The 11,844-nt window shown below is 35.4% G+C and overlaps 1 protein-coding gene across 1 annotated transcript; it reads right to left on the bottom strand.

The window, feature by feature from the left end:
- Nucleotides 1–28: 28 nt before the first annotated feature.
- On the bottom strand, nucleotides 29–10,230 carry dkk3b (dickkopf WNT signaling pathway inhibitor 3b). The gene is made up of 7 exons (XM_084095005.1): nucleotides 9,902–10,230; nucleotides 9,047–9,172; nucleotides 8,817–8,897; nucleotides 5,743–5,835; nucleotides 3,862–4,006; nucleotides 3,144–3,294; nucleotides 29–351 (listed from the first exon to the last, which is right to left on the bottom strand). The coding sequence occupies exons 1-7, from the start codon at nucleotides 10,097–10,099 to the stop codon at nucleotides 282–284; spliced, it is 864 nt and encodes a 287-aa protein (XP_083951131.1). The 5' UTR covers nucleotides 10,100–10,230; the 3' UTR covers nucleotides 29–281.
- Between the last annotated feature and the right edge of the window lie 1,614 nt (nucleotides 10,231–11,844).

The raw sequence follows: 11,844 nt of genomic DNA, 5'->3' as shown, positions 1-11,844 counted from the left end.
AATAATACATTCAAAAGTCAACCAAAAATAACCAGAAATCATTTATTAGGAAGGAATATAATATCAAGCTAGGTCAACATATTCAGAACACTGTCATTCTCTATCAAAATATTACACTTTTTGAAAACACGTTATCTTTGAAAATTCCATGTGATATCACACAAAGTACAAATGGCACAATTTTTTCTATAAATTAGAGTTCCTCCGATTTTATTAAGAAATGAAAAAAGGCACTTTGATGCTACAAAGGTTACTGACAAAATTACAAAACTGATAAAGTTTCAGTTTCTGTGGGAGTCCACATTTCTTTCACCAGAAGAGTTCCTCTCATCTACACACACTGATCCTTTCCTGTAACAATAAAACAGATAAATGTGAGCTATATATACACATATACACACACGCATACATACACACACACACACAGAGAGTACCGGTCAAAAGTTTGGAAAAATGAAGAGTCTTATGCTTATAATGCCTATAAAAAATATTAAGCAGCAAAACTGTTTCTAACATTGATAATAAATCAGCATGAATGATTTCTGAAGGATCATGTGACACTGAAGACTGGAGTAATGATGCTGAAAATACAGCTCTGCATCACAGTAATAAATTATATTTTAAAGTATATTAAATTAGAAAACCATTATTTTAATTTTAATATTTCACAATATTATTATTATTATGTTTTTAATCAAATAAATGCAGGCTTGATGAGCATAATTATATAATTATATATATATATATATATATATATATATATATATATATATATATTAGTGCTGTCAAATCGATTAATCACATCCGAAATAAAATGTGTACTGTGTATTAGGGCTGGGGCGGTTACCGCATTACCGCAATACCGCGGTCACATGATGCCTACCGCGGGTCTGAGCTCGTCACCGTCATCACCAAAAAAAAAAAAAAAAAAGCATTGGCCTGCATGTGTGCACGTTGTGTCTAATTACATTGATTCTAATGACATGGATTGTGTCTAATGACATTGTGTCTTACATAAGTTTTGTTTCGAAAACCTTGAATCCATCAAAAGATGGAGCACATCCGACCTTTCGCGAGATGGGGAGCGCAATGTTCCATGACACATAATAACATTCCATTCGTATTGACTATTAGGCCTATATGCGAGAGTACCTACAGACATCCCAAGTCTCCCAGAAGTTCCGGGAGTCTCCCGCATATTAATAGCGGCTCCATGATGCCCGCAAATTAGTTAAAATCTCCCGGAATCTAGAGCGAGCGAGCAAGAGTGCGCATGCGAGACAGAGGCCCTGTCCCAAATGGCGCACTTCATGCGGACTTTCGGTCTCGTGGACTTGAATTGCGCGTGCTCGCTGAGTCTACGAGTCCGTAGGCCGTCCCATTCAGCATTTTACCGCTCTGAAGTGTGCTCAGCAGCGCCCCCTTTGTACCCTTGAAGCGGTCTTCCGCGAAGCCCGCATAGAAGCAGGCTCCACGCACTTTAACTACCCAGGAATCCTTGCGAAAGGCCAGTCAGACAACAGATGGGAGGAGATTTCACTGACGGATAATTGTTGACATGGCTGAGAAGAAAATATTACGGTTTTTATGACCTAAATGTACATTTTACCAGTTGTTACCTACAGTTTATACAAACATTATGGTCATCGACCAGTGGTTGATGTCTCAAACATAATAATAGCGTGTTTAATAATACGATCGTGTTATGATTCATTAAATAAATAGTACCGAATGTCAGGGCTTTACTGAGTCATATGTAAACATAGTATGAATATTGACACCTGTAAATTGAAAAAATTATGTTTAAATTATGTTTTAAAATTGTAATCTTAGTTCAAATGGAACATTATGTAGCCTATTATTATGTACAACTGTATACATCATTTAAATAAGCATGATATATCTATTGTTTAATGCCCAGGTGATATGCACAATATCAAAATATAGAACTGTAAAATTAGGATGTGTAGTTGACATGCAGATAAGACATCAGAGCGCAAAAATGTGATTTCTCCTGTCCAACAACAACCAGGCCGTTATTTCCGGCGTGCCGATCGAGTCTGTCCCAAAAATACCTCTCAATGCGCCCTCGTGGACTCGCGCCAAGGGCCCTATAGGTCTGCACTACATGACGTCACCAAAGTGCGGACTCTGAGGAAGTCCACAAGTCCGGAGTGTGCCATTTGGGACAGGGCCAGACTGTGTTCCAAACCGTGTAGCGCGCGCACGGCAGAGAGGGAGAGGGAGCGAGAGAGAGCATCCTGATTGGCCCGTTTCGGTAAGTCAACCAATCAGTTGTCAGTGTGGGTGGGCTTTTATCTTTTCTTCTCTGACTGCGCGCGCGCCTCCCCAAGTGGACGAGGCATTTTATGCTTGACGCGCTCGCCGTATACTATTCTTTGAAACGACAGCGGGCGACTCGTCCTCTAAACCATCAGGAATCAGCAGTGAGAAGAAGTAATAAGGTACACTCGTGAATGTTTATTTTAGAACAACACTTTAGTACACCAAACTACAAAAGAATCGTGTAAGCAGTAAACCTTGAGATTATTAGGCTATACCTGTGACATTAGAAACGTAACCTACAACTTAATTAACGTTATCTTACATACAACATTTTCATTTAGTTTTGTGAACATAAAGCGGTTTACTGCTATACCGCGGGAATTTCTTGCTTTTCAACCGCGGTAAGAAAAAATCCATACCGTCCCAGCCCTACTGTGTATAATTATTTTATATATATATAAATATTTGAATGTATATACTGTATGTATATTTATGCATCATTTATATATAAATATTTTATCTATAAATAAGAATTTTTTCTTAAATATATACATGCATGTTTGTGTATTTATATACTGTATACAAAATAATTATACACAGTATACACACATATATTATGTAAACACATACTTTTATTTTGGATGTGAATAATCGCCAAGAATCGGAAAAACCAAGAGCTATCCCTTAAAAAAACCAAGAGCTATCCCTTACCCGCAAGCTGCAGTCTGATTGGCTAGCTAGATTACAATTACAAAGAACAAAAATGTCTATACAAATAAGGCCAGACCTGCTTAGCCGTGTGCAACACACCAGATAGACGCATGCAAGGAATGTTTGTGATGAAATTGCGGTCTCACTCGAGAGGCTGGCAGTGCAGGCCTGCAGCACAGGGGCAGTGCTCCCGCGGACCCTCCTCGTCCCACAGTAATAACTCCATCAGCTGGTTCGGGTGACTGGGGCAGCCTTGGCCTTCCTGTGGCTTGGGGCGGCACACGGGGAAGAGCAGGGCTGGAGAGAAAAAAACAAGAAATATTAAAAAGAAGAGGGAGGGAGAGGTAGAGACTACAGAGAGAGGTACAGCAGAAATTAGGGAGATAAGATTAGGTGTGTCAAAACCACAGCAAACGTTGTTGGTGTATATCTTGTGTGATTAATGCATATTTGGCAACAGTAAGACAACTGAGGAACACTGAACTGAGTGAGCGAGGAGTTCAATTGTAAATTCATAAGGAAACAATTATTTAGTACTTTGAGGAGAAATCTTCTGACTGGGAGGCCCAGTGAAACGGGATATGTTTCAGATGTTTTACAATATAACCAACTGCTTTTCTAACATAGTTGCTTATTTAGGCACTTTTATGTCTCAGGGGTTGATTTTTATTAAAACTAATAAATTATATTTGGGATTTCTCATGTCTTTATCGTTTATTTTTGCTACTTTTGAAATGCATTTTATTCATAGATTTAGTTTTACCATTGTCACAGACTTTAAATCCTACAACATGAAAATCCATAATAAAAATATGAATTATTACAACTTTAAAACTGAGATAATCTATACAAAGATGACACAACCTTTGTGAAAGGCACAGCAGTGTTGAGGACTGCAGTCGCTCTGGTACTGACAGATTGTTCCAGACTGTCCTTTGGTTCTGTTCTGAGCACAAACACCCCACACACACATCTGATCTCCACAACACTCCACGTCCCTTGTGCACTCCTAGAAGTAAATAATATCAATATATTTTAACAAAAATTGTGTGTGTGTGTGTATATATATACACATACATACATATATATAAAGAAAGCAAAAAGAGCCATAAAAACTGAAAACGTTTTGAATTTGAAGAACAAGGTAAATTGTACTTAATTTGTCTTCTGGAAAACATGTACGTATCTTCTGTTGCTTCCTTACTAAATTAAAATTTTGATATTTGGACATCTTCATCCTGTTCAAAAGTTTTCACCCCCCTCCAGCTCTTAATGCAATTGTTGTTAGTCCCTCAATGGTCCTCAGTGTGAAAAGATGGATCTCAAAATCATACAGTCACTGCTAGAGAGGGTTGAAATATGCAAAAGATGCTGGAAAACTGAATGCATGCATTTTGTATGATCCATCTAATTTAGTTAAAATAATAATTATTTTGCAGATTTTTCAAGGTGTATGTAAACTTGACCATGACCAGGGCCGCGGGAAGAGGTTTTAGGTTGGGGGTGCTGATTTGGGGGGGAATAAGAAACAATATCAAGACTATAAAACTCGTCAAAAAACGCGCACACACTCAAACCACCTGACTGCACATCACATTTTTGACTTTATTGATTCTGCTTTTATTCGTAATGCAATGGACCGGTCAACGGGACATAAATTAATCCTTAAAGGATGGGACTTTATGGGACATTTGCACAAAAATAATAAATAACTTACCGTAGCCTATTTTATAAGTCGCTCCGGAGTCGCATATCAGTCAAAAAATGCGCCACGAGTAAGAAAAAAAACATATATAGCCTCGCACTGGACTAAGTCGCATTTTTTTAGAAATTTATTTCACAAAAAAAAAAAAAAAAGTTACAGACAGTTCTCTGCTACAGACGTGAGCGCTCTAAAAGCGGCAATAAAAGAATGTTTTAAAACTTTCAGAGACCTCAAACTGAAAGCACAAAGCCTGTCTTTAAATTTAATTTCGTTTTGTATTAATTGTATCTTAATTTTAATCGATGTTTCATCAACAAATTGTCTGGATTTAATAAATAAGAAGTAAATATAGGCTATTAGAAAATAGATAATCAGGACACGGAGGCGCTGGCGAACCTGGGCACGTCTCATAAATGAACCGAAACTCAGCGTAGGCCTATAAGGTAGCCTATTGCCTCACAGACCTGAGACATATAGATAGCTTGAAATGTCTACTTTTATCCAGAACAATTCAAAACGCTGGAAAACAGACTGCGCTACTTATGTAATTCGTATGAAATGTGCATTTCTCTCTGGCGCTGCGAAGATCGCGAGTCGTCAACTTCATCTGTCTAGCCGACACTGACATAAAAAAATAACTGTTTTATTAGTAAACAATTAAAATGTCTCCTGCTATATTTAACATATTTGCCTGTTCCTTACAAAACATTGACAGTGGGGTTTTTGACTGGGTTTTTTTTTTTTTTTTGAGCAGCTGCGGACAAATTCTTTCGACACACACACACACAATTACATAACACTCTGCGCTTATGTTTTAAAAAGATAATTTAACATATAAATAACAATTTTTAAATAGCCCACTTAAAGTGTTTATTACAAATAAATGACTAAATGCTAAAAATTAATACATTTTAATGAACAAACATATGCGTTGCATTTACAATTCTGTGAAAACAGCACCCCCACTTCCCGCGGCCCTGACCATGACCGTATATATAATTTTTTTTCTTTTTTTTTTTTAACAAAAGTTGAGCACAGACCATATTAGTCGTCTGGCACGGGATGCATTTGGAGGTGATGATCTCATAGAGGCAGAAGCTGTCGTCCCCACAGTCCTCGTCAATCATGCACTCCTGTGTGAACAAGAATGAAACTGACATTACACACTGAACAAAATTATAAACGCAACACTTTTGTTTTTGCCCCCATTTTTCATGAGCCGAACTCAAAGATCTAAGACTTTTTCTATGTACACAAAAGGCCTATTTCTCTCAAATATTGTTGCACATTTTAGAGTGGCCTTTTATTGTGGCCAGCCTAAGGCACACCTGTGCAATAATCATGCTGTCTAATCAGCATCTTGATATGCCACACCTGTGAGGTGGATGGATTTTCTCGGCAAAGGAGAAGTGCTCACTAACACAGATTTAGACAGATTTGTGAACAATATTTGAGAGAAATAGGCCTTTTGTGTACATAGAACAAGTCTTAGATCTTTGAGTTCAGCTCATGAAAAATGGGGGCAAAAACAAAAGTGTTGCGTTTATAATTTTGTTCAATGTATATTACAGAAACACTGTTATTGTACATACAGTTAAGCAAAAATCCCAAGCATCTCTATTCATACAATAAACTCTGCTGGACTATATTTTCATGATTCGACATCAGATTCATAACATCATAAATTCCCAAATTTCTGACAGTGCTAGTGTGCTGCTTTTGTTCACCATTCACTTTCATTATATGTAAAAGAGCAGCGTGGACATTCTGCTAAATATCTATTATAATCTACAGAAGAAAGAAAGTAATAGAGGTTTGGAACAACATGAGGGTGTGTACGATGCCAGTATTTTTGTTTGTCTAATTTTTCGGGGAATTTTTATTTTAAGTATCCTACAGTATTGTTCCTGAAGTACTGTAATAGTAAGTCTTGTTTTGTACTTTAGGTCAAGAAATTCCAACGAGGTGTTTCGCCTCTCAGACAGAAATTCAGCTGGGGATTCAAAGAAACAACCACCTTCCATTAACTGAAAAACACATTTGTGTTGTTTGGAACATCCACCACATCTACGCTTCCAACGATGAGTGAATATAATAATGTATTAACAAAAACAATCCTTTGTGTGCTTGTACTTTCTTAGACGCTGGAAATTGATATGATGGAAATTGTGACTTAACTTTATATCCTACGAAAAAGGAGGGAAAAGACGTAATATTTTTTCCAATATATTTCCATACTTACAAATAAACTAGATAAAGAATAGTGAATAGTCTCCAACTGCCCTGCAGTTCATGGCAGTCATTTTTAAAAGTTAATACCTGATGATCTCATCAGCGGTGCCATAATTAATTCCACATTTGCAAACCCATCTCAGCACTTCACTCCTGTGAGAGCTGTAACAGCGACCTACCACTACCACTACCCTTCCCCCCAGAGTTACAATGCCTGGAGTCTAGACTAATGTGAGTGAGTCACATGAAAAAACCTCTCAGTAATTCCTCACGAACAAAAACAACTTTCCTAAAGAACAGGAAGTTCAGGTCCAAGTTCTTCTGGAAGACAGAATACAAACTAAAAATATGTGTAGAAAACATAAGACATCATCACAAAATTCATTAAATTTAAAATGAATGAGTGAGATTTATATATGAAATTAGTATAATGATTAAACATATCTACATACATTATACATATTAATTTATATCAATATGTATATGTATATGTATGTGTGTGTGTATATATATATATATATATAAATAAATGTATACAGTACATATCTTGTATATATAATTGTATATTTTAATTTTTATCTTATTTAATAATAATTAATAAATTATTAAATAATGAATATACAGTGTGTAAAATGAAAACCAACATATATACACATTCGATTTATATATTATTATTACTTTTTTGGTAAGTAGTCCTGTAATACATGAAATAAAGTATTGATTGTTCACATCTAGATTTTATTTTGCAAAAAATGACCAACTGTCCATTACTACACAGACCATGCTTATCAACTGTCTGTGAGCTGGGAGAGAAACCAGTAAGAGCTGCCTCATGGCAACATGGCTGCTGGCACTAACTCTCGACCACACAATCCCAGTGCACCACTTTCCATGCATTTTTTCCAGCTGTTCTAATTTCACCATATATTGTCCTGGTGCCAGAAGACTGCCTGAACAAGAGCCTCAAATGGCACTGCCATAAAATTGTTGCAGAAATGAATAAGGACCATAAGTGTAATCTTTATATATTCAGGTTTTACACTGGAATAGATAGAATGGTAGCTGTCTCTTATTTCAATCAAAAGCTATTAAACACAGTTAGTCTGTTATTCAAGAGAATTGAGAGTGTACTTTAGAAATGAAGGATGCTAAACATTACATTTAGTCTTGAAAAAATAAAAAGACATTATGGCCCGGTTTCACAGACAGAGCTTAGATTAAGCCAGGATTAGGACTTAGTTCAATTAGGGCATTTAAGTATCTTTTATAAACATGCCTTAGAAAAAACAAAAAACATTACTGGTGTGCATCTTGAGACAAAACAATGGCACTGACATATTTTAAAAGTCGTTATAAGACAGCTCAAATATGCATTTTAGTCTAGGACTAGGCTTAAACCTTGTCTGTGAAACCGGGGGAATGTGTTTATGTTGAATAATCCAGTGTTTAAAAGACTAATTTCTGAAGAGGGCATCTTTTATATGCCTTATAAAAAGTAAAAGGTTATATTTTAGTCACAGCAACAATACAAAATATGAGGAAAGAGGACTGATGTGAACCATCTGTCCCTCAAACTACTTTATTTACAAGAATTGTCCATGTTTAGAAAAGTCTCAATGATGTGCCACATGTTTCCCATGTAAATGGAAGGTCCTAGTTTGATGACTGGTGAAGTGGAAAATCCATGTTGGTTTTAATAAATAAACTGTTTTCTAACCCCAGGTTGCCAAAGTGACGACAAAAACTCACTTCAGGGTGGTTCATAGCACTGGAAGTTTGATGTATACATATCTGCATTTTATATGGTCACTTTTTTAAAATGGTTTATTATTAGGCTATAACTTAAAGTGATATTAAGGCTGTAGATGAAATATAGACTCACATGATCTACTTCATTCCACCGTTCAGTGTCCTGAATGAGAGTTCTGGAAAAATGAGTCTTTCCAGTCTTATTATCTGTTTCCTACAGGAAAACCAGGAGTAAGTTGCAGAGAGAGACAAGGCAAATCAATCTACAAAGGCATGAGCACAATGCAGTTCTGTTCATGTAAGTACAGTGCAAATATAAATATAAAAGCACATCAAGTACAAGCCAATAAACATATGAAATACCTTGTCAATTCTCTCTATCAGATGCACGGTCCGATTCCCCACCTTGATCTCTGTTGTAGTTTCATTGTGAAAATTGGCAGGAAAGTTACGTCCATGTAACAGCGATTTTGATGACTCATTCTCCATCTGATTGTGCATATTTATTAAATAAGATTAATATTGTCTAGATGTGAATAATTTTTTGACTGTACTTTTCTATTAGACATTGAGAATTCTGAGGTAAATCTTGATGGAAAGTCCGAATCATTTCCGTGAATCGATTCTAATGAGACAGTTCGCTTCAAAGAACCGGTTCAAAAATTATTCAGGTTTTTGTCGATAAAGTTTTATTAATATTGGCCTGGTTTCACAGACACGGCTTTCAATTAGGACATTTAAATAGCTTTTATAAAGATGCCTTAGAAAAAAAGAAGAAGGAAAAATCTGCATCTTGAGACAAAACATGGCACTGACATATTTGTCAGTGAAAGTTGTTTTCAGTTAAAACAGCTCAATATTGCATTTTAGTCTGGAACTAGGCTTAAACCTTGTCTGTGAAACCGGGGGAATGTTTTTTGCAATTTCATGTGTCCCAGTTCAGTTTGCAGCAGCCTAATTTAAAACTATAGCCTACTTAAAAATAGACACTGAACAATGCTAGGCCTACAACTTTTTGTAGGATTTATTAAAAGTTATTTACTGAAACCAAATCTGTTATGAGATTCGTTCGATGTTTTGTGATCATGTTTAAAAAAAGATTCACTGACAAGATCCGACTCAAATTTCGTTTACGAATCAGACATCCTAGCGCATAAGCAAAGGACATGGCGCAAAACAAAATTCAGTCTGCAGAGATTGTTGTTTCTCCAGTCATACCTGGTGGACAGCCTCCTCTAGTTTCTGCTGCGTGTCCTCCATCAGTTTTTCCACCTCCCTGAACATCTCGTTTAAAGTGGTTTGTCCGTGTACCACATGCTCCTCCAGGGTCTCGGTGATGTCCAGATGTCCCGCTCTGTGAACTGAGCTGCCCAACACAAAGCACACGCAAAGGGATAATATCACACACTTCAGCATCGTTTTTTACTTAGGCGAGTCACCTCTGGCGAAAATCACAGACCCTGTCTGTGCCTGGGACGTGGTTTATTTGGAAACTTGTGAGAGGAAAAAAAGACCGGAAAAGGTTTTTGGCTCCCACTATAGCGTCTGATGGCTCAATTATTAAAGCAACAGCGCACTGCCCTTCGAAATTAGGAAAATGTGTTTGTTAGCTCGATATAAAACATAATTTAAAACAGAACAATATATCATAGCTGATCTTGTTTATTGATATAAGTCGTTAAGTGCGTTACAATATAGCCTACTGTAGGCTAGTCTAAATGATAGGCTATATGGCCTATATTGTTTTTGAAAAAAGGTCTCTTATGCTCATCAAGCCTGCATTTATTTGATAAAAAAATATAAAAAGAAAAATTACAATTTGAAATAATGGTTTTCTATTTTAATGTAGGCTATTTTTAAATATAATTTATTTCTGCAATGCAAAGCTGAATTTTCAGCATCATTACTCCAGTCTTCAGTGTCAAATCATTACTGATTTATTATCAATGTTGGAAAAAGTTGTGCTGCTTTATATATATTTTTATATATATAATCTGTGATACTTTTTTTCAGGAAAAAAAGAAAAAAAAGAACAGCATTTATTTAAAATAGTAATCTTTTATTACAACATACCGTTCAAAAGTTTTTGGTCAGTCATTTTTTTTTTTTTTTTTGAAAGAAATGAATACTTTTATTCAGCAAAGGTGTGTTAAATTGATAAAAAGTGATAGTAAAGATTTATATTGTTAGAAAAGATTTCTATTTTGAATAAATGCTGTTATTTTTTACTTTTTATTCATCAATGAATCCTGAAAAAAAGTATCACAGGTTCCAAAAAAATATATAAAAAAATTAAGCAGCGCAACTGTTTTCAACATTGATAATAAATCAGCATAGAATGATTTCTGAAGGATCATTTGACACGGATGATTGGAGTAATGATGCTGAAAATACAGCTCTGCATCACAGAAATAAATTATATTTCAAAGTAGACTATATTAAAATATAGAACCATTATTTTAAATGGTAATAATACTTCACAATATAAATATATATATATGCAAATATATATATATGCAAAATGCTCATTTGTTCAGTTTTTTTGTTTGTTTTTAAATAATATTTTGTAACATGCTTTGTTTAATTTATATCGTATCTTGAAGTGAAACAGATGTTTATTATATTATGCCTGTAATAATTGGGTTCACTAGTTCTAAAATGTTTAATATTGCATACTCGCAGCAGGTTATCTATAACATTTGGGTTCACAAGTTATAATTAATAATTTATAGAGAACATTGCAAAAAGTGGTAACCTCATTTTCTAAGAATTTTTTCTACTTGAGCTAACATTGATGCCTTCTGCTGTCAGAGATACGTTTATTAATATGAATTACTTTTGAGTATAGTAAAATAATAATAATAACTGAATGTAAATTTTCACATAAAACACATTTTATTTATTTATTCTTTATGCCTTAGAAGAAAAATATTACTGGTGTGCATTTTGAGACAAAATGACACTGACATATTTGAATGTGTTAAAACAGCTCAAATATGCATTTTAGTCTGGGACTATAGGCTTAAGCCTTGTCTGTGAAACCAGGGGAATGTTTTTTACAGTTTCATGTGTCCCAGTTCAGTTTGTTGCAAACTGAAAGTTGAGTTGACGTCAGAACCCAACGTCAGACTGACGTCAACATCCGACGTCGTACAGACGTT

Source organism: Abramis brama (genome assembly GCF_963993115.1).
Source record: "Abramis brama genome assembly, chromosome: 20".
In the NCBI taxonomy this organism is placed as follows: domain Eukaryota; kingdom Metazoa; phylum Chordata; class Actinopteri; order Cypriniformes; family Leuciscidae; genus Abramis; species Abramis brama.
The sequence above is the reverse complement of the archived record's forward strand: the minus strand, read 5'-3'. Positions and strand labels throughout refer to the sequence as shown.

Excerpts from the sequence above, each read along its gene's own strand:
- dkk3b (XM_084095005.1), bottom strand. The coding sequence starts at position 10,099 with ATGCTGAAGTGTGTGATATTATCCCTTTGCGTGTGCTTTGTGTTGGGC. Across the intron at positions 5,836-8,816 it reads GGTGGAATGAAGTAGATCAT|GAGTGCATGATTGACGAGGA; the intron begins GTGAGTCTATAT and ends TTGTTCACACAG. Across the intron at positions 4,007-5,742 it reads CGTGCCAGACGACTAATATG|GAGTGCACAAGGGACGTGGA; the intron begins GTCTGTGCTCAA and ends ATTTACTTCTAG.